General features: G+C 46.7%; 1 protein-coding gene across 4 annotated transcripts; it reads right to left on the reverse strand.

The window, feature by feature from the left end:
- Positions 1–766: 766 nt before the first annotated feature.
- LOC135397785 (uncharacterized) lies at positions 767–27,166 on the reverse strand. Of its 4 annotated transcripts, none has more exons than XR_010423748.1 (7): positions 26,707–27,166; positions 26,579–26,637; positions 25,407–25,517; positions 18,349–18,379; positions 17,850–17,896; positions 17,617–17,741; positions 12,861–13,887 (listed from the first exon to the last, which is right to left on the reverse strand). XR_010423748.1 is itself a non-coding variant. In XM_064629362.1 (7 exons), the coding sequence occupies exons 1-7, from the start codon at positions 27,025–27,027 to the stop codon at positions 13,791–13,793; spliced, it is 579 nt and encodes a 192-aa protein (XP_064485432.1). In that variant the 5' UTR covers positions 27,028–27,163; the 3' UTR covers positions 12,861–13,790. The 4 variants fall into 4 exon arrangements, 1 of the variants encoding a protein (XP_064485432.1); XM_064629362.1 differs by lacking the exon at positions 25,407–25,517 and having other exon boundaries at positions 26,707–26,822; positions 26,924–27,163; XR_010423747.1 differs by lacking the exons at positions 25,407–25,517; positions 26,579–26,637 and adding an exon at positions 767–1,069 and having other exon boundaries at positions 13,511–13,887; positions 26,707–27,157.

The raw sequence follows: 27,166 nt of genomic DNA on the forward strand, positions 1-27,166 counted from the left end.
AGCGTGTATTCTCCAATGTGTGGTGTGTATTGTTGTATCGTGGCGGCATTGTTGGCGAAAGGGAAATCACTGAAGAGCATTGTTTCCATGCTTTCCAATAATCTCGCCGCTAATGACCTAAAATCAACAAAGATGCTAGAAAAGCTGTTCGTTGCTTTAAAAAAGCGGCGTCCTTTATTGTCTATAGCTCCCCACAAACTATCATAAAAATCTTTGAACCCACAGCACACGCGCACTGTTTTTATCGCAATATGCAGGTGTTTTATTCATTATTTACAATGCGGGTCCACGACCGGGTCCACGACCAGTAAAAGGTAACTGTACATTGTCATACACAGCGGGTGCTAACCCACGCCCGACAAAAGATTCCGGCATATTAATTCTCCCTCCACTCCTACCGCACTGCTGCTCCGAATAAGATGGCGAGGCCGCTTCAGTATAGGGCGGCGCTGGTTCTTCCTGACGTCCCACCACAAGCATACGAATGTAAGACCCCTCGGGTAGCTGGTGACCACATGTAGGGCATTGCATCTGAAATATGCGCGCCAATCTATAGCTAATGCAGTGAAAATAAGCTGGTACTCACGGTTTCCCTTCTGAAGACGAGACTAAAGCGAGTAACGCTCTCGGGTACCACCCCTGAAAATAAAGATTTACAACTTCGCAAGGGGAGCCTTTTTTCTCTTTGGATAAAGCACGCTCTTTCACTTAAAGTGAACCCCTCCTCAATGCATAAAACAGACAACTATAATTTGTAGGCAATTGCTAGACTTGAGAGAAAATTTTATTGGCTAAGTATCGGTGGTTAGAGATCGTAGGGAAAAAAGAACGTATATTTGACTTAGAAGCGATGCGCCGTCGTCCTCATGTGCGACACTTGTTGAGGAGCTCAGCTGTTGAGTGTTCGTGGTGGCGGCGGTGATGACACTGCGCTGAGATCGATCCATATGTACTCCAGTTCCGGTGATGGCGGCGGTGATGGTGCATCCGGTACCTTAGGTCCCACCACCAAAATCCGGAAGTGTGATCGGTCAGGTAATGGTTGGGTACAGGTTGAGCTTCTCATCATCTGAAACGTGAAAAACAATATAATACCCAATGGATAGCGTGTCATCTATTTGGTATTCACGATTTCTCTGGGAGTGACCATGGTTGCAATCAGGGGAGCAGTGAATGAGGTCCGACCCCACGAGATCGTTGTTGTATGCAACCTAAAGCATGGGCCCCATTCCCGCCTTGCGCAAATGCTCCAACTTTTATTTTTCGTCAGAATGCGTCAACTTGTTTTGAATGCACAGAACAGGGTATATCAAAAACAAAAGCAAAGGTTTGCGATGGTTGTTTACATGGTGCCTTGATATAAAAATGTGGATCGTTAGTTATAGACTGCCGGTCTCATAGGTGTTGAAAGTAAATTTTCCAAATTCTGTTTACACCATCTTAAAACATATGCAACATCTTTTCGATGGGGATATACTCTAAAACAAAGGCCGCCGCCACAGAGTTCTATAAACTCATTTTGACCAGGATTTATATGACATCTACAACGGGTGGAAGGCATGAATGGGCATGCGGAAACAAGTGAGTTTTGATATTAAACAGGTGGCCTCACTGAACATGTTGTGGCATGCAGTTGACTCATCCTCAAGAGGTCAGTGACCCAATTTCTCGGAAAACATGATTTACAACCATGGGAGTACGCAGAAACAAGGGAACACTGATATAAAACAGATGGCCCCAACGTGTTGGGACATGCAACGTGGATGATGATTTATAAGCCGAGGGAGCGTCTCAGAGGGGAACAGTTTGCTTCGAGCCACAACTCGCTTCAAAAGTAAGTTATTCCCCTCACTTGTTGCACATTTCTTACTGTCCTTTTATTTTCAGTGCCTAGGTGTGTATTCTGCTGTTTTGACCCCCATGATATCGAGGACGAAGAGCTACCGGAAGACGATTCTCGGGACGGCGCACCTCCTATACTGTCTGCTCATGTGATGCGATCGCACCCCAACGTGGATATATCCTCCCTGCCCTTCTTCCAGACTGACAGTGCATTTAGAGGTATCGTCAAAAGGTCTGTGCTATTGGCATCTATTCAGGATCAGGGAGTATTTGCGACAATATTTAATTAGTCATCTTCACGATATGGTCACTATATTGAGAGCACAGAGAGTACCCTTTAGGTTTTGCATTTGTTCCGATGTTTTAATGATAAAGGAAATGCGGGGGAGATAATCGCGCATATCGTCCACTTTATGGCGTTTACTCGCGAAGTCTACAGCGACGGAGCTATCGAAAATATCTTGATGGACGTGATTCAGTCCACAGGTCGCGTGGAAAATTATCAGCGGGAAGGGAGTCTGTTCGTGTCTACCGACGTCCAAAATGTTGAAATGTGTATTTCCGCGCTGAAAAATAAAAAAATCCGGATGCAGTGGGGTACTTCCCGCTCATTTGGCTAAACGCAGGAACATGCTAACGAATATTCATTTAAGGAGAGTGAGTGTTTTAAATACAATACGCTCGCCCTCCTGCATCCACAGGGTTGGAATACATGGTCAAAAAAATAGGAAAATTATGCATCGGAGTATTGGTGGCCTGGTCGCTTCCCCGTTTCCTACTTTGATCTGGACGAATACGAAGTCATAAACAAGATATCCGTGTACGTGTACGAGTACATTGATCAGTGTTAGCGAAGTAAGAATCCATCGCCAGGCATCGCTGCTTATCGAAATACAAGCATCAGATGACAAACGAGGCGCCCCGGCCGACGCGCGAGGGAGAGAACCACGAGACACGAACGGAAGCGGACCCGGCGGAAGCGGACGGCGCGTTTAATTTTATGCTATATCTAGTATGTAACCTATCAAATAAAATTCAGTTATTCCGTTACGAGTCCACTGTGACTACGGTGCCCACAACTGACATGGCGATGAGGAAAAAGCAGCCCATCAACGACAGCGCAACCGACGGTAACGTGAAGCCGAACCGACTGAACTACGTCGGAGCAACGAAACCGTGCACTGCGAATGACGAAGGAAACAAGGGGACATCGACCATGGCAGCAACCGAAACCTCGCCCATGTTACTTCCCCAAGCGGCGACGTACGCAAATCCTAATATTGCAGACTCGCTTGTCACCACGATGTCTATGATTGCTAAACTCCTGGAAAAACAGAGCACGCCGATCCACGTTACTACGGCTCCTGATTTAACGTCGACTCTGCCTACGTACTCCTGAACAGACAATGACAACCTCAACGAACGGTGCACCGCAATCGACTCAATGCGCAACAGGTCTCTATGGAGTGCCTCAGCAACCTTAAGCGCCGCCATTTCACGACTTCGAGGACGTGCTCTCGAATGGCACAAGACGGACGGAACTGACAACTAAGCAGTAGCTCATATCATGACGAGGAAAAACCCTAACCGACGGTTTGCACGCATTGTACTAGACTTAATGGCCTACAACTTCGTCATACGCCACACACCCGAGAGGTCCAACACCGTCGCGGATGCACTTTCCAGAATGCCACATCCGGTCAACGCTGCGTATATAATCGCTGCAGAAGATTCTCGCCTTCGAGAAATCCAACGCCAGGACTCGGAACTCTCACTCATTATCCATAACCTAGAAGACGCAGACGTACCACAAGCAACGAAAGATGACATCGCGCAAACATTTCGCACGGTAAACGGGACACTTACGTTCGAGAGCCGAAACGGTGACAACGAGACACTCCGAATCGAACTTCCCAATAACCTCAGAGGGACAATTCTGACGTCACACCACGATAACGCGGGACACGCATATGTGACAAGAACACGATCAAAAATCGAACGAAGATATCACTGGATCGATGTGGCCAAGGACATCGCTACATATGTAAAGTCCTGTGACGTATGTCAACGCTTCAATCACCCTACGGGTACACAACCCGGATCATTAAGCCTACGTTTCCCTAAACAGATGTCATTCGAAGCAGTCGCCATTGATCACGTTGGACCCATTTACACAGCCGACAGCAATCACTACTTCATCACAGCTGTAGATGTGACAACCCGCTTCGTTATAACGAAGGCAGTACCTGACAAATCATCGCTTCACGTTATCGAATTCATCGAGAACGAAATCGTCATCAGATATGGACATCCCAGAACGCTCATCAGCGATAACGACAAAACACTGACATCTGAAGCTGTGAAAACGTACTTACGAGACCGTCACATCTCGAGCATTCTCACTGTGCCATATGCTCCACAAACAAACGGCCTTGTGGAACAAGCAAACGGACGAATCCTGCAACCACTTCGAAAGAACATCAATGGGGATATCGATAATTGGAGTTCGTATCTTCAAAAAACGACCTGTGAAGTAAATACCCCAAAACACGTGGGACTCCAGACTACTCCTTTCGAACTACTGCACAACTGCGTACCTCGCCTCGGCGAGGTACGTAGTTGTCCATTGGTGTACGTAGGTGTACGTAGTTGTCGTAGTCGTTGTCCATTGACAACGAACTAGGAATCTCAATCAAAATGCACGAGGATGCGGAGACATCTCGACTCGAGGCTTACGAAAACCTAACCGCATACCTTCAGGGCATGAAGTCATCGTACGACAGGAAACATTTCGTACCGAGCTACAAAATCGGAGACACGGTGTGGTACAACAATGGCATTGCACAGAACATTGACGCTCCATTCGACGGACCATTTGTAATCACTGCTGCGGAAAACCGAACGTACACCATCGAAAGAACCTGTAATGGCAAACACGAATCAAGACTAGATAGAGCCAGACAGCTCAAACGAGTGGTTACACGTTCGAATGAAGACAACTCCAACAACACTTCGCCAGAGGTTCCGCAATCGCAGCCCGACAGCGACTGTGACACACGGGCACGGACGACGTCTTAACGTCCAAAGCGACAGCCACGATGGCTCAACGACTACATCGTGCTGGATGACAATTGCGAGGTCGCAATTGATTAAAGGCCGGTGGAGTTAGCGAAGTAAGAATCCATCGCCAGGCGTCGCTGCTTATCGAAATACAGGCATCAGATGACAAAGGAGGCGCACCGGCCGACGCGCGAGGGAGAGAACCACGAGACACGAACGGAAGCGGACGCGTGGCCGCACGGCGCGTTTAGTTTTACGCTATATTTAGTATGTAACCTATCAAATAAAATTCATTTATCCCGTTAGAATCCACTGTGACTACGGTGCTCACAACTGACATCAGGGAGTGCACGTGTCGCGACCCCCAAAACTCGAGTATGAAAAAAAAATCACTTATTAGCTATAGGCGAACATTTTTTTCAGAATCAAGTGCCTGGAGCGGCTGTTGCAAAAAGAAATTACCGTTTCGTATGCGAACGTTGCACGCGCTCTTTTACGAGGAAAAGAGCATCGCGAAGCATCGTCGGCTGTGCGCGGACTGAAACGAAATCATATTGGAATTTAGCGAACCGTGCAAAAACTTCGTAAAATTTACTAAAATACAGTACATGCAGCAGTACAACTACGTCGTCGCGTTGGACACGGAGAGCGCTCTTGTGCCCACTGGTGTCGGCATGCTCGTGCGCACCCACGACTCAAGGGGAGAGGCGTATCAGGACGCACCACAGTGAAGATACCGTGAGGCAGTGCGTGAAAGCTATAATGGGAATGCGGGACGAGATGATCGCCCGGAACACCTGCTCCGCCACAATGGTGCTGAATAATGAGCAATGGGTCAAGCACAGAGCTGCCACCCACTGCGCGTACTGTAAACGGGAGCTCGCGCAAGATCTACCCTGTGTCCGGCATCACGAGCATTCTAAGCGTTGTACTGCCCGCGAGACAAATTACATTGGGACGCTGTGAAACCCCTGTAACGTGGCGTGGACGACGAGAGAAAACTACCGATCATGGTGCACAATCTTGGCCGGACTGCTGCGGGAATTTCACCTTCTCGGGTGGAAGCGAGCTCCCTTCATCGTGGCCAGTTCCACGAAAAAAATTTGGTTGCTGGAAATTGCAAAAATACTCCAAAAGCCGGGAGACGACATAACTAGACAAAAAAGTAGAGAACTCCGACTTAACATAACAAAATAACAAGGTTGACTCAGACGTTTCGTCCGTCATGCGGCGGACATCATCAGTGCCAAACTGAATGAGAGATTACACAACCGGTCGCTATTTAGGGAGATGGGAGTATTGTTCGGGAAGGGGGCTACGGTTTTTGTTACAAACCAAGGGGTCACCGCGTATGTGCAAAGACTCTAGAAGCTTTCTGGGTCCCCATCTTTCTTCTCGAGCCAAGGTCACAGCGTCGCGTCAAGGTCACTGCATTGTCGAAGTCAAAACAATATCCAGTGTCCCAACAATGTTCTGTAAGCTCGGTCTTAAACCGTGTGGCGCGCGTCGCGCTCTTTATGTCCCGCTTATGTTCTCTGCAGAGTTCGAGGTAACTCGTTACAAGTAACTCGTTACTGTAACTAAGTTCATTTTTTCGGTAACTTGTAACTTAACTCGGTACTTTTGCGCCGTGGTAACTTTCAGAGGAACTCGTTCCTTTTGCAGGTAACTTTGCCAAAGTAACTTAAGTTCCAAGTTACTTTTAACTCGCTTTTCACTCACGTCCACATATTTTCTTGCTTTCTCTCTGGTTCCTTCATGGCATTTTTTCCCATAAAACGTGATATTCAATCCATGATAGTATTTTATTCAGGAAGTAAGAACCTCTGCCATTGAAATGAAGCTGAGTCATTGTGCGCCCACAGGGGGTAAGGTGCAAAGCATTCGAATAGACTTCAACCAGAGAAACGTCATCATGTCATTGATAGACAGACTGAAACCGAAACAAATCGGAAGGAGGGCTGGGTTCCACGAATGGGCACTTGTTCGCTGTCTCCCTTTGAAAGCAATTGAAAGAAAAGTAGGACCGAGGGTCGCGTCCCTTTAAGGGACCATGTCGTAACTAACCCCCTCAAGACCGTGGCTTTCGGGCGAGACCTTGTTCATCTCTAGCTTCGAGCGTATAGTTCGATTCTACCAAATTTTGGCGCTGTCAAACACTATGACGTCATTTGTTTACAAACAGGGAATGGTCCATTGTTGGACATAAACGAAAACGATCTAAGCGTGTTGCACTCCTCCGCGGGCAACTCAAGGTCTAACTCAACTGCTCACGCGCGCTGCACCTGCGTAATGCTATTTTGTGTCCGGAGTAACTTGGAAGTAACTCGTCCTTTTTTTTAAGTAGCTCAGTAACTGCGAGTTATATTTCATGCTAAAGAACTTCGTTATTAACTTAGCTACATTTTGCACACGGTAACTTAACTTGTAACGAGTTCTTTTTGACGGGTAACTTCTCAATCTATGGTTCTTTGAACCAACCAACTTTCTTCACCCAGGAGTGCCTCAAGCATAAAGTCATCCCTCAAGCTCTCCGTACGGCCGGAAGCTGGCCCGGAACTCCGGCATCGACTGTTTGAAAGCCCGGGTCCTCGAGAACAAGTCCAAACTCAACGACTCCCGTCATCGACTTGACTTAGCCGAGAAAACGTTGTAGCGGACCCTTCAACCCAACGAGACGCGTCAGATTTTCAGCGCCCGGAAACAGGCCGAGCTGCTTCAGAAACAGAAATGGACCGATATTCATGACAGCAAGCTGTTCCTGCTCCTACCGAAGAACCCTCTCGTTCGGGACTGCAAAAATGTATTCAACTTGTCATCGAAGACACTTTCCGATGGTCATGTGAGTCTGCTCTCGAAGCGCTTAGATTTCGCCCTCGCGTCCCGCGCTGTGCCAATAAGGGAGATCGTAGTGGAAATCGAAGACAAGCTCCGCCACATCAAGGGCTCAACTGGTGTCAATCTGGCACGTAGCCGCATCGCGACCACACTGAACAACGTGAAAGGACTGCCTTCCAATCTGTCCAAACAGCAACAGTCGGCATTGCGTGACCTACGCTTAGATACATCTGTCATCGTCCTTACAGCTGACAAAGGTAGAGGTACGGTTGTACTAGACAGAGAGCACTACGATGCAAAGATGGGGACCCTACGCTACGCATTTTGTCGCCTTGCCGCGTGACTCAACTCCGAAATCGGAACACTCGGTGCTTGATCACCTACGTAATTTAAAGAAGGACCACATAGATGATGCTATCTATCATCGCCTTTTCTTCTCGGACGGAGCCACCCCCAAGCTCTACAGTCTCCCCAAGATACACAAGCCAGGATGTCCCATAGAGGCCTATGTCTCGATCGCTGGGTCACCGACATACAACCTATCCAATTAGTTGGTGGAACTCATAGCTCCGGTCACCGGCGACAACAGCCTGATGGTCCGCACTCGAAGGAGTTGGTCTGGACGCAAGTTCTCAACGAAAATAAGGTTACGGTACCCTTTGATGTGATGTCTCTGTTCACCAACGTTCCTAAAGATATCGCGGTACAGGTGGCGGAGGCACGACTACGCCAGCAGCCTGCCAGCTCGGACGTCGCCCACAGTTGAAGAGGTGGTTATTCTTTTGAGGTTTTGCCTCAATCAGACGCACTTTCACCTTCAACGACAGCACTTACCACCAAATCGAAGGTTGCCCGATGGGTAGCCACGTGTCAGTCACGTTAGCTAATCTTTTCATGGAGCATATTGAAGAAACTGCAGTGGAACGATTTTGCCACCCGGTCAAGTTCTATCGCCGCTACGTCGACGACACGTTCGTGATTCTCAACAGTGACCACGTTAATGATTTCCACTCGGTTCTAAACGACATTGAGCCACCGATCAATTTCACTTACGAGATGGCAAGATTCCTTTCTTGGACGTGTGTGCGCGCCGATGTAGCTCGGGAGGCATTCAAACGTGTGTCTACCGAAAGCCTCGTGATACCGGCAGTTTCCTTGGTTTTGAGTCACACCACCACACGGAGCACAAACGGAGTGTGGTACGAACGTTATTTCACGGATCTGAACAGTTATCATCCTGCACCGAGTTACGGGCTTCGGAGGACGCGAGGTCGCCGATTACTTGGACAAACGTGGCTACCCACGCAGGTTTATTGAGGACACTCACAAACGCATGCAAGCATTTGGACCGCAGGACGGGAACCGCACCCGTCAGACACGTGTTGTCATCCCCTATGTCAAAGGCGTTTCTGAATGTATCCGCCGGGCTTTGCTTCCGTTGGATATCAGGACTACGTTCAAACCGCATGTTAGACTCCGAAGTCTCATGCCGAAACCAAAGGACCCCGTCCCGCCGGAAGACCAGTCTGGAATAGTCTACAAACTACAATGCCAAGACCAGGCCTCCATAGCTCCCCGCATTCGCGCCACTAGAAAAATAAAATCACGTCATAGTCACGTGGTATTACATCGTCAGGCATCATGACGGATGGCCATTGGCCGAAGGAGGTTGTGTGCTCCGGGATTGGTTGACAAAGTTTCGAAATATCTGACAGCCCACTTTTCGCGGGCAGTCTGGGCAGCCGGCCAGGTGGGCAGCTCCAAGCAAGGTCGCTGCGTCTCCGCGGCTCGCCGATGTCGGTTGACCACAACGACCAAAGAGGAAGTGTATTCGCGGGTTTGTTAGTGAGTTATAGTAACTTTGGCCATGTACTGATCTCAGATAAAGTATCAACCTACGCACATTCTAGCCGGGTCGGAACTTTGGAATGTTTGGTTATCTGACGCCTCAGGAGCACTTTCGAGCGCTGTCGCATTTTCAAATGCAGTGACTAAGAAGAGAGTGCTCGTAACGACAAAAGTATTTCCCGTGACTGTGTGACCTTCGGTGCATCGCCAGTATGAGAAGAAGATGCTCATCAGTGAAATGCACACGCTCGTGGACTTCGCTCGCCTCCAGAAGTAGACTGTGTGTGTGCTTTGCAAGTTCGAACTTGGTCGAACTTCAACGAACGAACCGTTCTGTACGCACGGTGTATATATGAGTCAAACATTTGAGTCTATGCGTTGCATCAATAAATATGTATGTAGCCTATCAAAAATGTCTTAGTTATTTTGGAATAACGGGCGCCAGGTATGAAAACCAGTAGAAGTCAATGGTAGCCAGGGCCGGCCAAAAGGCGAGCCAAACGGAGAGGTTGCTGATTGGCTGGCTGCAAGGCATCACAACGCATTTTCATTGGTCGTATGTCCAGTGTTGCCTGAATATCTCAAACTACGGGCTATATGGGGAGCTGTGGGCGCCTGGACAAGACTGTGGCACGTGCTGCATTGGCGAGGCGGGCGGGAAACGGAACACTCGTTTCAAAGAACATAAGCGGGACATAAAGAGCGCGACGCACGCCACACAATTTAAGACGGTGCTTACAGAACATTGTTGGGACACGGGACATTGTTTTGACTTCGACAACGCAGTGACCTCGGCTCGAGAACAAAGATGTGTACCACGAATTGGCTCTGCTGGGAAAATCTGCCTTCCGAAACGATCTCGCGGGGGAGGATATAAGCGAGGAAGACTACCAGTACACGCTACACGTATTTAAACATTTTGGATGCTCGAATCTGAGGGATTGTAATGCATTGTACCTGAAAACGAATGCCCTATTACATGCTGACGTAATGCAGCACTTCCGACGCCTGTGCTACGACGCGCGCGGATTGGAATTGCTTCATTGCGTTTCTCTGGCATCCTATTCATGGCAATGCGCTCGAAATTACACACGGACAAAATTTGAGTTAATGATTGACGAGGACATGTACAGACCCATCGAATCGGGTGTTAGAGGCGGGCTCTGTCAGGCAAGCAGGCGTCATTTGTGTGTGTGTGGGGGGGGGGGGGGGCTAACAACCCTCTGTACAGTGACTATCATCCCGATAAAGAGGAGGCGTACACATCATACATAGACTGCAACAATCTTTACGGATTCAGTATGATAAAGCACCTCCCTGTCGGCGATCTCGAATGTATTGAGGATTTTAGCTACGTGGATTTTATGTGTCACCCCACGGATTCGGACGTGGAGTACGTGTATGTATGTGACTTGGAGTATCAAAAATCTATCCACGCGCTGACGCGGTACTTCCCCCTGGCTCCCGAGAAGGCGGTCATCCTGAAGGAATGGCTCTCACCATTCCAGTGAGGGCTCCTCGAAAAATTAATGTATCAGCCGGCGAGTATGTCGTTCATTACGCGCTGCTCGCGCTCTATTGTGGGCATGGGTGACGAAGATTCACCGAATTTTAGATTTCGTCAGGCACCATTCCTCCATCGAGGACAATGTTGACAGACATGTCGCCTCGGGCACCAACTTTCGAGAAAAATTTCTATAAAATATCAAATAATGCGGTCTTCGGGAGAACGCTGCTAAATGAATTTAATATGCGGGATATTCGAGTAGCCTTCGATGAGAAGACGGTGAGTCGCCTCGGGAGTCGGGCGGAATGCGTGAGAATGGAAATTTTGTCCCCCGATTGCGTCATGTACGAAATGCGCAAAAGGAAAGTGCGATGCAATTTCCCCCTGCATATTGGCTTTACAATTTTAGAATTGACTAAATTAACCACGTACTCGTTCTACTATGAAACCCTGCTGAGTAAGCTCACTTGTCCGGTAATTACCTGCTACTTTGACATGGATTCTCTGATCCTCGGCCTATTCTGCAAGGACTACGAAGATCAGTTATGAGCGATCGCCAACGACCATTTAGACTTCTCTTCCTTCGATCGGTATCATCCGCTGTACAGCGGAATCGTGATAGGCTCGGCGCGTTCAAAAGTGAAACCAGTAGCATCCTTATAGAGGAAGTAATATGCTTGAAAGCCAAAATGTATTCCATCAAATTAGCCGGGGGAAAACAAATTACGAGTGCTAAAGTGGTCAAAAACAACATTGTGCACGAACACCTCCTCCATGATATGTACCACGATACCCTATTCAAGCACACTAGCGTATCACACGAACAGGTGTCAATAGTGGGAAAGAAACAGTGCATGTACACCATCAGAAATGTGAGAAGAAGTCCGATGGCACACGACGACAAACGATACCTCTCTTGGACTCCTACCCGTACGGAAGCTGTGAATACGGTAAGCCCGAGTGGATGACGTAGATGGCTAAATTTCACCTTGTGTTCTTTCCCCTCTCAGATAATAAAGAGGATGAGGAGTAGCCTCATTTGGACAGTGTCACTGGAAGGATGTGGTACTACGTTCTCTCCTCGCTCATCTCGTGCACGCTGGCGCTGGGCGTCAGCAACTGTACTGCGAGCATCAAGCTGGAGAAGGATAAGCACACCTACTCGCACGAATGCCATGGCGATATTTTGGCGCTAAGAGAGTGGCATGTGGTACCTATGCGATCCGGCATTAACCTGGACAGGAACGCTACTGGATCCCTGCGCACGTGCCTTCAATCGCTGGGCGTGAGCGACAACGACGAAGATATCCAGTGACCATAGAAGTGTCAACTCACGGATGACGAAATTTTTCTTAGCCACTGTCCCGGAGACGTCAACATGATCCGACACCTCCGAAGGAGCCATACCCTTCATCAAAGGAATCAATCTCTCCAAGACTGCCATGATTTTTCTCAAACATGTACTCAATAAACGTTGACATGTATCTTTCCTGTCTGTCTGATCGTGTAGAGCCATCTGAGATAGAGCCGCAGCGGGGCCACTGCCGAGCGCACCATCTGGCGGCCGCTAGTGAAGGCTATGTTCAGTAGGCTTAGTCGGCCAATCAGCGGGCTTGGAATCAGGAGTGCCAGCCAATCAGTGGGCTTTGAACGGGCCAATCCACGTGAAGGGCCAATCGGTACGCTTAGATTGAGGACCAGTTCCACCAATCAGGGAGTTTAGAAGTCTGGAAAATGTGGATCAGTGTGGATCGAAATGTGATCAGTAGGCTTAGAATGGACCAATCAGCGTGAAGCAGAGCCGGTTAATTAGCATAAAGGGGCGGAGCTATGCTCACCAATCAGCAGGCTTAGCATGCACCAATCAGCGTGAGGTGGGCAGAACCAAGTAATTCGCTTAGAGGGGCGGAGCTATGGTCAACCAATCATCGATCACTAGGCTTAGCATGGGCAAGTGTGAAGTGGGCGGAGCCGAGCCAACTAATTAGCATAAAGGGGCGGAGCTATGGTCAACCAGTCAACGATCAGTAGGCGTATGGGTCAATCAACGTGAAGTGGGCGGAGCTAATGGCGACCAATCAGATGAATTAGAATTGGATTGTGTTGGATTACAACTGAGTTTTGGCATAGAATTGGGTTAGAATTTGATTTGAATGGGCTTCTCTTAGATTAGAAAAACCCTTGGCTATTAACTTTTATTCCCTACTACTTATTCCTCTGTCCCCGGGGACTTTGAGGTATGCCACAATGTTAGGGTGTCATTAACTACATTGAAGACCAATGCAGCTAGAGCAATATACGTAAGAGTATCTCAATTTGCATCAGTTCATTCAGTAGCAGTATTGGCTTCATTTGTTCAGTTTGCTTCATCATATCAGTGAGGTTGCTAAAACTATCTAACAGCTGATGGCATACATCTCTCAGTGCTGCAAATGCTCAGCAAGTTCCGCGGCTCTAGCTTGCTCTTGCAAGCTTGCTGCTCCAATTCACTCTTTCGCACATTCCTTTGCAGCAGGTCATGTGTAGATGCTGATCATGCTTGCTGGGCCCTGCTCCGGTAAGTCCTGGTTTGGCACTTCTCTGTTTGCTGACGCTGGTTCCGCAATGCTCGTGTCCACCGTCCTGCTGAGTGCGCCTTCGCAATGTTGTATGTGCACTTCGCGTTCGTCGCACAAGTGCTTAGTTCTGAGTGCTGCTACCTCAGAGTGGTCTGCCTAGACTCAAAAGTTGCCACTCTGCAGCCTTCACTTTCACCAATGCTGACCAACAGGAGCTGCTGTATTACGGGTATGCTGCAACAGACATTTTTGGCATTGAATTATTGTTAACACTGGCAACACAACAAGTAGCTTCAATGTTGGATCTATGTTCACGTTGCAAATTCGTGTGCATGAAAACGTTATTGTGGAATGCGGTAGCAACCATGAAAAATACAAATGCTTTTTGTGAAATACAAGTACCGTAGGGGGCATAGTTGTCTGAAATCATCAGGGTGTCGTTCAATGGCTAGCATTAGCTTGGTTGCATTCGAATGCCGTGTATCAGTATAACCTGAAGTTTTAAGGTTCAGATTCTTCCCCAAATTTACACCCCGAACTGAGGATGGCCACTTTAGGGTGAAACCCCACTATTACCCAGCAAACCGCCCTGCACTAGACCATATGGAGGTATAGTGCTACTTGTTCTATGATTCCTACAATGCAGCACAAATGGTTTGAGAGGGTAAGTATGATTGGGTTCAGATTCTAAAGCCGGATTCCTCCCCAAAGCTGGTATGGTGAGTTTTTCTACTAGAATTTGCATGAACGTAGAGTGCATAAAAATAAGTAAGTAAGTAGTAAAGTAATTAGGCTATAAAAAATTCAGGCTCTATGTACCAGGGATTCTCTTCGAATGTGGACCCGATGTAGGATGATTTTATTAACTGAGGAGACTTGAAGAATCCTGAATGTTTCAGACAAACCATGTCCCGTACAGTATGTCACCTCAATTCATGCACATCAGTGCTCTGTACTTGACTCATAGTTATTTGTGATCATTCTCATTCTATTTACAAGCTGTGTGTGAGATGCCCTTGTGGTAAGGAGCTATTTGTGTCATTTTTGTATCGCCGACAATAAAAGTGTATTGTCCCAATTCTGAGCATCATTACCCAGTTTGTGCTTGTATATATCCAGTTTATATTTGAGGGTCAGGTGCCTTAGACAGGAATTTCTCCCTTCTGCACCTAATCCTTACTTTTCACCAAGAAAAGTGAAAAATAAAATAATGATAATAAACTCAAATTCAGAAGTAGTTACCATGTGCATAAAGCATCAACCTTGGAACTCAATATCAGCATGGACAAAACGCCAATGCGGTAAGTGCGAGCATTATCATGCAGGTGTTATCAACAGCGAATTACTGCTACACACAAGTAAGCTGCAGTAAGATAGCTCTCCGATGTGCAGGTGTAACGTGGCGTAGCATATTTCCTTATTGGTCTCTCTTATTTCGTCATGTCTCTACTAAAATATAAAAGTCATCTGATGTGTATCAAACTGTTGAATAATTAACTAGAGCAGAAGCTTTCTCTGACGTTTCCAAGCAAAGCTTACCTCTTATTAAGCAGAAGGTCAAGACTGTAGTTGCTGTGTTGTTTAACTTCCCTGGTGTGTAAGTTGGACGCAGGTCATTGTCATTAGAATTGAAATATCCAATAAAATATGTTCCCAGCAATATCTGCACTTCCTTCTATACCAAGAAGAGCAGGTGGGTTCCTACCAAGTATATCTACAACAGTCTATATCAGTGGGCAGAGGGCCACACTGGCAGCCGTGTTTGTACCTCTTCCTGTACGTTGTACAATGTAAATAATGTATGTCTGCACAGAAATAGAGAGAGACTAGTGTCTGTCTGTGCCCTCTGTTTAGTGCAAGCCTTGAACTGTGTCCTGCACAGAGTTTTTACGTTATCCCACTGCTTTTTTATATCTTTTAAGGTTCGCGTAACTAGCGGGCTTCTGGAATTCATTATGTGGACTATTTCCTCCCATGCTACTCCCTTCACTTTTGTTGTTGTAGTGACGGTGAAAGAACCGATAATTACGGTCCACCGTGCTTGGAACTGCAACTTATCATACACTGTCCAGTTTTCTTTTCGCTGGCGCTTTGTTGATGCCAATGTGAACAGCCGTATTGTAGCAGACGACAGAGTCGCCCGACTTCTCTTCGTTTATTCCGTGTGCTAATTCATTGATGTACATTATCGTCATCATAAATCTGACGATTAGCAAGGCCGAAGTGCGTTTTACATCTTTCGATGCAACGTTCAATGATGCAGGTACACTCTTAAAAATGAACTTCACCACATAGCACGCTCCTAGCCAACCATCACCTCGAAATACAACGTTCTCGCCCTAGATTTGTTGAAAACGCGAGGAGGAGCCTATTTTGTGCCGTGCATAATGGGCACAAAATAGGCTCCTCCTCCTGCTTTCAACAAATCAGGGGTGAGAACGTTGTCATTCGGGATGATGGTTGGCTAGGAGCGTGCTATGTGGTGAAGTTCATTTTTAAGAGTGTACTGGTTCCTTTCGAGCAGAAGGTAATGCTTCCTCGGCCACATACGAATTCTTTGTTCTTTTGTGTAAGTGTTGTACATGTCTTACACAGTTTTACTTTATTCTTTGTGAAATGTCAGTGTTCTACAGACAGAGGTGTAGCTTCTTGGTAGACTTTACCCACGAACTTGTAGCGGTAGACGAACAAGAGAGCAGACGACAATCTGATGCGACGGCGCTTCGACATTCATCAACATTACTTTTTACGTATTTTAGGTATTTGAGAAAGCATAAAGGAAACCCCTTCCGAAAGAACGGCGCGCCCTGTGGCCCTTAGCCCTTCATGTAAACCAATTCGCGTTGGATTGGGAATTTCCTCAGCTTAGGCTTCTGACCACATAAGGACATCCCTAGATTAAGGAATATTCTTGTAGTTTTATGCAAACTGGCCCAGGTTTGTATTTAAAAAAAGGAACAACACTTTTGCACTTGCAACCATGGTAGACCCAACATTCAAGAATGTCTATTATACAACACAGAGAAACAATGGGCGAGAAAACTTTTGGAAGTGGCTGTAGAGAGGAGGGCTGGCAACGAAAGCGCAATGCAATGAAAGCGCAGAACCACCCGAGGAGGTTCCTTCCACGCCTTCACGCCTTCTACATCATCTGCCATCTGGAGTATTTTTGGGGAGTTAGCATCTGCATCAGGTGTTTCCTCCCAGCGCACACACACAAAAACAATAACACTTTCAAGTAGAGTAATACATATGCACCCCTGTCTTGCCACGCTCGGAGAGACCACTGCTCTGGTGACAGTCACATGGAAAGGAGAAGTCTCCTGCAATGACTCAAGTGGTGCAGCTCTAGTTGTCCATTCCTGCCACCCAGGTGTCAAGCGAAAGATTGTTCTCTATTTGTGGTCTCACAGTTTTCACAAGACAAGAGTATTTGTTGCCTGAACATGTTGAACAATTGGTGTTCCTTCATAAAAACTTCAAGTAATTCATAAACATGTATGCTAGATATAATGAACTATATCTAGGGTATGACTTAATCTGCGTTAAACCTGATTCTCCCCATAATTCCCACCCGAATCAGTTTAGGACCAATTCGGGTTAAACCCGATTTCTCCCCGAATTCCAATCACGTATCATCGAGAGGTATGTATGTTTGACCTATATGTGCACCTTAATCGCAGGTGGCTCGCTGAACAGAAAGCAAAAGATAATAACCCAATGACACCTGGATGTATCAATAGTACACGATTTCACCCCAGATTACAGATTCAAAAATAGCACGCGATTTTTCCCCCCGAATCTGCCATAGGCATTTAACACAAAAAGTCAGACCCTAAACTATATGCCCATGCTGCTCATGTTGCATGCCATTTTCGCTGAGAATTTAGAAATCACTCTTCTCATACTTCTATACCATTATTACATTAACAGCAATAGTATTGTAATATATCTACGACATACATGAATTCAGCTGTGATGTCCCCCAGTACTGGAGCAGAGCGCCAGATATGGGAGCTGGATCCGTCACACCTGTCTCTCAGTGGAAGACTGTCAGACCTTGGCAAACCCACAAGTTGCAGGGGAACCTGTACTGGAGACAGCAGCTCTGCACTTCCACTCTAGCTGCCTTCTGGAAACTCTGTTTCCAGTTCAGACAATGTGAACGAAAGCATACTAGATGGCGGAAGGCTCACTGTTGTCTGGCTTGCCCTACTTCGCCTGAGGAAGCATGTTTGCGTGCCTGCGGAGCAGGGTTGGAGTCATGAACAGGGCAGTGTGCTTTTATTTTCTAAAGAAAAATGATGAAAGAAAAATAATATATGTTGCGAAAGATTATTCTTCACGTAACAAACAGCAACAACAAAAAACGATGTAACATCCATGGATGCGCTTTTAAAATCCCACTTTTGGAACCACTGATCTCATAGTAAAAAAGTACCGATGCATGGACCCCGGCGTATTCATCGTTGTTGTGGTTTACATAGGTTTTCCAGGAAATGTCACTCAGGGAATAATTTTGATAACAAACACCATGAATGATGTAACAATTACTACTAAAGTCAGGTAAAGTTCAGTACTTTAGATTGCAGTGATTGAGATTATGCAATTTTGCTGCAAACCAGTGAGTGCGTTCTAACGGCTGAGAATTATATCATTCGGAGATTTTACAAGAGGAGTATGCATTGTACGTACCACTCTCTGCAGTGAAGCTCCCCGATGAAACCTGCAGCATAAAACCAGTGTTTGCCATTAGGGTAAATAATTCTTCATACACATATACAGGGTGTCCACGCTAACTGTGAACATATTTTTAAAAAATATGTATAACACTTTTTTCCAAGATAAAAGCATTGCAATATAGCATATGCTGAAGGGCACTCCCTAGCAGGGCATTAGCAAAGCCCAAAGGCAATGTCTTAATTAACTTTCATTAATTAAGTTTTTAATTATAAAAGCTACAAAGTTGTCCCAATGAGAACATCTGTTCCTTTCGGTCACCTGATATCGTAGCCGTTTTCAGAACAAAAATCCGTTCGATAGATCGCCGGCAAAAAATTCGTGAAGGAACGCTATTTTTTTCTTTATTTTGTTCATTGCGCTTCTTCGAAGACGCGTCTTTCTTTCACCCCCAATGTGAGAGGGAGAAAGAGCACACTATCGCCTCTGGAATCGCGTCCTGGAAAAAGATTAAAAGGAAACAGAAAATGCAACCCAAGATAAGGCCAGTTCCGATAGAGTCACCCGATACATTTGTTTTTGTTTTGTTTCCGCAAGTTAAAGCTCACCTTCGACGCATGAGGCGGCACTGTGCTCCTTCCCACTCTTCCGTTGGGGATGAAGGAAATACGCGTCTCCGAAGATGCGCAATGAACAAAATAAAGCAAAAAAAGGCGTTCCTTCACTAATTTTTTGCGGGCGATCTATCGAACGGATTTTTGTTCTGAAAACGGCTACGATATCAGGTGACCGAAAGGAACAGATGTTCTCATTGGGACAACTCTGTAGCTTTTATAATTAAAAACTTAATTAATGAAAGTTAATTAAGACATTGCCTTTGGACTTTGCTAATGCCCTGCTAGGGAGTGCCCTTCAGCATATGCTATATTGCAATGATTTCATCTTGGAAAAAAGTGTTACACATATTTTTAAAAAATATGTTCACAGTTAGCGTGGACACCCTGTATAAATATACATGCTGAAGTCATGCTGAGTTTGAGGTCAAATGATAGAAACTTGGAACTGTATAATAGGGTTCCGCGTTTTCAGCATTTATTCCTGGGGAGATTCGGCGGGTGTTTTTCGGCATCTGCCGTGTTTTGTCAAATTCGGATACATTCGGCATTTTAAAATGTTTGCGCCAAAAGTATATGTCGAAAAAACGGCAGCTATAATCACCAGGGAGAAGGGCTAAGGAGAGAGAGCAGCGTGGTAGGAAGACATTGAGAACGCGATGATTTTCCTTTCCTTTGTTGGAGGGTTCCACGTGTACTTGAACCCTCTGGACCCACTGATCAAAGTGTTACAGAGGAAGGTTTTCCCCTGATCTAGAGGCTAACGGCTCCGCAGGGCGGTATTCCCCGCATTGCACCTGGAAATGAGGTGAAGGAAAAACGAAAATGTGATGCTCCAGCGGAAAACAAGTGCAACTGGGTACCGGCATTTTCTGCATCTTGCACCATATACAAGAAATTCTCCGAGTTTTTCGGAACATGGCGAATTTCGAAAAAAAAATATTCCGCGGGTGTTTTTCAGCAAATACTGAAAACGCGGAACCCTATCTATAACGTACGGCTAAATGGGTCCTGCAACAAATGAAATCCGGCTAAGACCCCCAAAAGATAGATAGCAGACTCGTTGGAGCAGATGCCCGTACCAACGAAGCCGGACGTAGAGTTCTACGACCAGCCTTAGGCGGCCGACACGGTCGTATTTCGACAAGGTCTCATTTTCCGAGATTTAGGGTCAATTCACACGATACAACTTCAGTGGCGCGCAAGCAAGATGCGCATCACGGTTGCTAGAGTTGCAGCACCATTCGCTTCAAGAGCGATTCTTCTCGCAACCTTCAGGCCAACCTATAGGCTCTAGAGCACTGCACGGGCCTGAATTTACCGGCCCATACCGAAAGTCTTACCTGACCCAGCTGCCCAAAGCTCAGCCCGGCCCGTACCCGACGCCACGAGGGCTTAAACCCTAGCCTAGCCCAAACTCAGCCCGGTCGAGGTCCAGCCCACAGCTGCATAGACAGATTTTTGTAATCCAACAGCTCCAATGCACGCGGTGGAGACTCGTAATACATGTTTTAGAATCAGAAGCGATAACCCTATCATTCGTGGCAATGGTTGGCGCATAGCGTACTATGCGGTGAAGTTCAGTTTTTAGAGTGTTGTCTATTGCACACATCCAGCACGTTTTTTCCAGTTTCGCTAGGAACCCAACTATCCTTAAATAATGTGAATGTGACAGAATGGCCTACAAAAACTCTGCTCGACACCCAGAACTCTCGGACTGAACCCGAGCCCGGCCCGTGCTCGCAATCAAAACGACTTTGAGGCCCAATTTCGGCCGGGGAGCCTGGCCCTCCGGTTTTCGGGCCAGCTCGGCAATTTGCAATGCTCTAGCAACGTGTCCATCACTTAGCTCCTCCTCCGTTGACATCCAATCGCAATGACTTGTTGTCGTGGCGTCACTTCCGATACTTAAATTCCGCAGCACAGCCGCCGCGGGTGACGAATGCTCCCCTAGCGGGAGGGTCTTTTTGCCGGCTTCTTGCCTACCCCACGTGACTTTTTCAACGCCTCCCCACCCTCCCTTCCTCGCGGGGACGGTGCAGCCGATGAAACGGAGATTTTATCTCCAGGGCTCGGTAGGGCGATGTGACAACCGTGTGCGTATGCTCACTTTTCGGGCTTTGTTGGCATTTTTAGCAGGTAGTTTGGAGGGATGCTGGATCCTTGCGTGGGACAACGCGTGCCGTTCGTTACATGTGACAGTCTGTCTTCATTGCCATGTTAGTGAAAAGGTGTAATTGAACAACCTGCATAGTTCACCGTGACTCTGATATCTCAAGTATCAATCGTCTCAACACATTGTAACTGGGACCCCTATCTGGAATCTATTTTTAGTATGTACACAGGAGAGCACTTTGTGCTTCGCAAACATCATGACCTGCATTAAGTTACTTAGATTGTTCGTAAGGGCTAAAGGTTGTTCCGCTAACAAAACAGGTTAGCAGCGTTAATATTGTGATGTGCTTTTAGTTAAAAACATGACACATTTATGTGATACAAATTCCTGGCAACAAGTGGTCGCATAATTTAAAATGTTCCATCTTACATATGCATGTAGTATCAATATAGAGTGTTTTCACATGATGTCAAACGAACCCGTTTGGCCGCCATGGTGGTGGTCACTTTTTCGGCGCAGCTGTCAAGATTATCTAGCATTTGCTCGAAAACGAAGCCTTGAATGATGTTTTGAAATCCGGTCGCGTCCGTACCCTTCTTGTGTCCCGAAGACACTTGGTCATTGTCGTTCTCACCTTTTCTTTTATGAAAACTATGGTTGTCGCATTGAAAAATAGCGCACCTTGCGAAAAGTGACCATCAGTGGGAGGAGCTTACTAGAATGCCACGTCACAATGTGACGTAGGTGAAAACTCCCTATACATGTAATTATTTATACACAATGTTCCATAAAGGTTCCATAAATGACATAAATGTTCCTTTGACATAAAAAGTGTTTTTATGTCATTTATGAGAGTAATTACCTGTGGCAATCGTGGACAGTTCCCCACTCGTTGTACTGTTCTAGTGCTCGGGTACGGATGAAACAATGGACTTTGCTGCGGGTAATTATTGACCCAATAATTATTCCATTGCTACTATAACTTTCGTTCGTTTCATGTTGACTGCAATTAGCAGCAATCAGGTGTTGTGTTTCCTTATATTGTACTACTGTACTGAATTGATTCACTGTACAGGCTGCAGTTATATACATGGGCGTCCCCAAGATTTTTTTCCAAGGGGGCCTAAGTATGCAAGCCCGCACCTCTTTTCCTGGGGACGGACACTGCGGACTGTGCAGGTGATCAGAGGTTTATATTATGACATCTGAGAATAAAGATGACGACCTTATATTAAATTATATTATATAATGGGTCGTAACAAAAAAAGTTATTTCGCATGGCACATAGCACGCGTCTGGTAATCTGCCTCACGACCACGACCTACCAGATTATAACGATCATGTCATAACCGGCAACCCCTATGAAGAGCCCGTCCGCACGATCAGCTAGGAGCGCTGCGTATCGGCCCGCGAGATCATGATTGGACAATGGAAATTTGAACGCGCACAAGCGGGCGTACGACTACCGTAGCAGACGACAGCTCCTATGAAAACGCGTAGAATGATGATGGTGATGATAACTTTAGAAAGAAGCATCTCTCGTTGGACATCCAGCGCTTGTACAAGAATACTAAGGAAAGCTGAAGAAATTGAGGAAGCAATAGCCGGCCCGATGAGTGTTGCACCACGGCTAGCTTCCAAATGCGGCGCTGGGAAGGGCCGGGTGCGTATGACATGGTCCTATGACATAAGGCCCCGTGCACTAAAGTTTCGGAGCACTGGTAGCGCCCCTCCCGCGAAGGCCGTCTCCAACTCAGTAGGTGGTTGACACATGGTGACAATGTGGGGCAATGGGAAACGCAGATCCCAACACTAAAAAGTGTCAACGAATGATGGTCATAACAGGAGATACTGTTACTTCGGCCGTCGTTTTCATATTGAGAGCGATGCTCACAACGAAACTGGGAAGCGCTTCAAGTTTCAGCGCTTCCCCGTACAAAATAGGGACGCCGATCGCGACACCGCTGGGTATCTGTCACTCAAAACAATTCAAACGGCAAGGTAAGATTTTTGTTTGTTTGCTAGAGGAAGCATATCATTCTAAATTCCAAGAAGGAGAGTGATTCTTTATTCACAGACAAGATGGTGATTAGTGTTTGCCCAACGGCAACACAAGCGCCTGCTGCTGCACTTCGGAAAATTTTGCAGTCAACAACTAGCATCCACAGGAAGACTGTTCTGACCTCCCTAAACTTTGGTGTACTGTCACTTTAATGGTCACAGCCCAGTCTGCCGAATCCCAGTTCGCCGAATGCAGTTCAGCGGATTATCTTTGAGGGGAAAGGTCAACTCCTTTCGGCAAGCTGGGAAATGATATAGGAGCTTTCCGGCGAGTTGGGTATGGTGGAAAATTACCTGTAGAAAAGAAACGTGCGAGAATCATTGAATGATTTTGAAAGATGACACCCACCAATCGCAACATCATTGGCAATATTTATGACGAAAACCCCCGACTATATAGGGAACGTAGCAGCACCTGCAGATAATGCCACAGCTGAAGTGTTTAATAGGGAGACGATAAATTTATCCGTGGCCAGAGTAACAAAGGGGGACATCTCTAGATCAAACTTCTCTTGTGTGTGGCCTTTCTATGTACCCTGGTCTCCGTGGTTTTTCGTATTGGATCCTTGCCAACATCTCGCATGTTTTCTCGACATTATTTCGTTAACAATATGTGTGCTGTTTAGTACTTTGTTCATTCAGAGTAAGAAAAATATCTCTTCGAGACATTTCAGTCCGTTAAATTTTCTGTGCTTTTCATTTAAATATTTGAAAGGTATTTTATTTCGGCTCCTGAACCTAGAAGCCGTAAGCTCTGCGTCACTTTCATGAGAGGTCCTACCGGTGGCTGGCTATGAGGATGATTTTGAAGCCCTCGTTAATCGCTTATGAACCAATTACAGCGAAAGTGTAATGCTTGTCAAGGCAATGGAAAGCCCCATGAGAGATGAACGTAAGAAGGACAGAACGTCCCACGAACAATCGAATTGGCTGATTGACGGCGTGTTATAGTTACATAGCGTTCTGCCTACAGGTGCGGCGGAAGACAAGTTACACTGGGAGGTAGGACCTGCGAGAGGGGGGGGGGGGGGAATGGAGCCCCGGGCCTCTTCATGGGCCGTCCGACAGTTGCAAACACCAGGAGACGTGAGGAGGGGGCCTGGGCAGGACTCCGTAGTCTTCCATTCCCGGTGTCCGTAATTTCTCTCACCGGCCCTGCTGGGAGGACAGTGCGTCCTGAGCCACCTTCATAGTAAACCTTACCAACATCTCAGGAGAAGCCAGAGAAAACATCTAGACAGCGCAGTCGGGTCACCTCCCAATTTCGATGCGGAAGGCGATGGTCTTGCGTCTTAGGCGCTAAGTCACGGTGGTAAGGTAAATTCGGCGAATTGGGAAGGGACGTGTCGGTCATTCGGCCAGTCGAACCAGCACATTTGGAGGTCAAGGGATTACGGCTGTCTCCCGGCCTTCAATGCATTCGGCGAGTTGGGATTCGGCAGATTGGGAGGACACGACTTTAATACGTGGAAAGCTGCAGCATGATGTAATTTTGCAAAACAGGTTAAGCGCACACTAAGCGCGACAAGTCTGAATAGCAAGCAGTCTTGCCTGTGATTCACCACATTGCTCAAATCGCTCAAAACATAAAAAAAGGAAAGAAAACACAGCAAGAGAATAGACTGAAAGCAATATGTGGTCACTTATATTGTAATAACTGATTTATGATCTATAATTTCGTTGTGACCCACACAACTAGCGCATTTTCATTTGTGTTATCTGTTATTCTGTAATTGATTTCGTTTAATGGATGGGTTTCTCGGTATCTGTTCTTGTTAATAACACGATATCTCGAAACTGGTTTCAACTATACTGTTTCTATATAACTATATATTTCTGTACGTGTTTCATAAGGATAATATTTTGTGAAGTAAAATAAATGTCAAAATCGTCGTGCACCAAATACATAATGATGAATTCGGGACGCCGTAATGGGTAACACGGCTCGGAAAGACAGCAGCACACATACAAAGGCGCAAAAGAATATTTCATAACGTGCTAGAAGTGTTCGCTGTTTCAGCGGAACATTGGATCTACACAGCACCTACTGATCTGTACGCCATAACCATGTTTACCAACGTAGCGTACGTATATTGCAATTACGACTGAGCCAACGTTTATCTTGTTCTGAGTTTCACAGACTCCGTATGACCACTCTCGTCAAGCTTAATGCATTTTTTTTCATATAAGAACTACGGAAGAAGTCGCATAACAGATCAATTACGTAGAATTCTCGAAGCCACATCGTACAAAACTACAGCCGTTGCAGCCGGCTCACCTACCCAGCTGCGAACTGTTCCGCCGCTGAGTGGCGACCAAGGCAGAGCGTCGAGCTGCCCCCTGGCGAAGTGCACGGGGCTAGTAGGTCGCGCTCACGACAGTGAGATGTCGCACTGTAATAAACGAAATAAATAAATAATAATGATACTTCGCGGCTTTACATCGCAAGGCAAACATGATCATGAGTGACGCCACAGTGGTCGATCAATGGGTTCGCTTTATCCATCTGAGGGTTAACTTCACATGCCCAGAAATCTCAGCACATGGTGGAAGATGACCTGTCTTATGCAACTTGTACCCTGCCACCAAACTGCCGGTGTTGAAAGGGGTAACATTTCCTTGAGTTAGAAGAACACAGAACCGTTCCTGAAACGCAAGTAAATGTTACCTCTAATTGCAGTACACCAGCTAGCTTGCACCCTTTTAATTTTCTCGTCAACTGCTGGTGTTCTCGGCCAGGATCGAACCCACAACCTTGGGTTCGGTTGGCGGACACGCTACCAACTGATCCACGAGGCCGCAAATGATGGAGTTGGAAGGGACGGTAGACGGCAGATATTGTCACGGTGATGTCAGCGAGGTTTGAAAAGCGCGCGTCCAAGGGAAGGTATAGAGTGTTTTCACATGACGTCAACGAACCCGTTTGGCCACTTGGCCGTTTGGTCACTTTTTCGGCGTAGCTGCCGGGCTTATCTATCATTTGCTCGAAAACAAAGCCTTTTGAATAGTGTTTTGAAATCCGGACGCGTCCGTACTTTTATCCCAAAGGCGCTTCGTCATTGTCGTTCTCACATTTTCTTTTATGAAAACTATGGTTGTCGCATCGAAAAATAGCGCAGTTTGTCATCTTGCGCTGCCGCTAGCACGAAAAGTGACCATCACTGGGAGGAGCTTCTGAGCATGGCACGTCACTGTTACGTCACAATGTGACGTTGGTGAGAGGAGGAGGAAACATTGGAGAGTCACGTGCAGTAGGCTGATGGCCGGCAAAAAGACTCTCCCGACGCTAGCAGCATGCATCGTCTCCGGCGGTTCATGTAAAATATTTCGCAAGAATGTTTTCTTGAATACGTATTTTTCAGTTCTCGCGCTATTGAACGAAGCTGACGACGATGACATTTTATCGCGCTATCTGTCGAGTTTATTCAACACTACGATGCGGCGTGTTGCTCACCGGCTCACTGTGTGAAAGGAGCCTGCTCCAGTGCTTTCTGCAACTTCGCGCAACCGTTGCTGGAACGAAGTTGCATCGTGTGAACCTGTGAATCGAACCTCCCGGTCACTATCATGGTTGTCACATACCTGGGCAGACGGCACGTCGGATAGTTCCCTTTGTGCCGGAAATACTGTGGGCACGGCGCCAATCTTTAGTCGCTTTCTTTTCAGAGGTATCCCAAAGCGGATCCGTAGAATGTCGCCTTCCAAATACGCATCGTCCGCAAAATGGGAAGAACAGACACGCAGGACATTAAGGCTTTTTTGTATACCAGGTTGTGCACTGGCGATTGCTGCCTCCCACCTTCGTTTCGTGTCGCTGTCCCTCGGCTCGTGAAACAGCACTTCTGGGTTAGCAACCGAAGTTTTTGCACAGCCAGGGACGTAACACCGTGCTCCCCGCGACATGATCACGTCGGAAGTCTCCGGATGTTTGGACAACAAAGCCTTCCGCTCAGCGCTGCACGGCCACGGCGCCAGGGATGCGACACTCCCATTGATCGCAATGGGGACGTTTTTCGGGCAGCAGCAGCGCCAAATACGACCC

This window comes from Ornithodoros turicata, chromosome 6, assembly GCF_037126465.1.
Source record: "Ornithodoros turicata isolate Travis chromosome 6, ASM3712646v1, whole genome shotgun sequence".
Classification (NCBI taxonomy): Eukaryota; Metazoa; Arthropoda; class Arachnida; order Ixodida; family Argasidae; genus Ornithodoros; species Ornithodoros turicata.

What these genes read in the sequence shown, in the direction of transcription:
- LOC135397785 (XM_064629362.1), bottom strand. Translation starts at nt 27,027, where the DNA reads ATGTCGCGGGGAGCACGGTGTTACGTCCCTGGCTGTGCAAAAACTTCG. An exon ending in GAGCTTCACTGCAGAGAGTG is followed by an intron (nt 17,897 to 18,348) that starts GTACGTACAATG and finishes CCTGCTCCGCAG; the next exon opens with GCACGCAAACATGCTTCCTC. An exon ending in GTAGGGCAAGCCAGACAACA is followed by an intron (nt 17,742 to 17,849) that starts GTGAGCCTTCCG and finishes TCTCCAGTACAG; the next exon opens with GTTCCCCTGCAACTTGTGGG.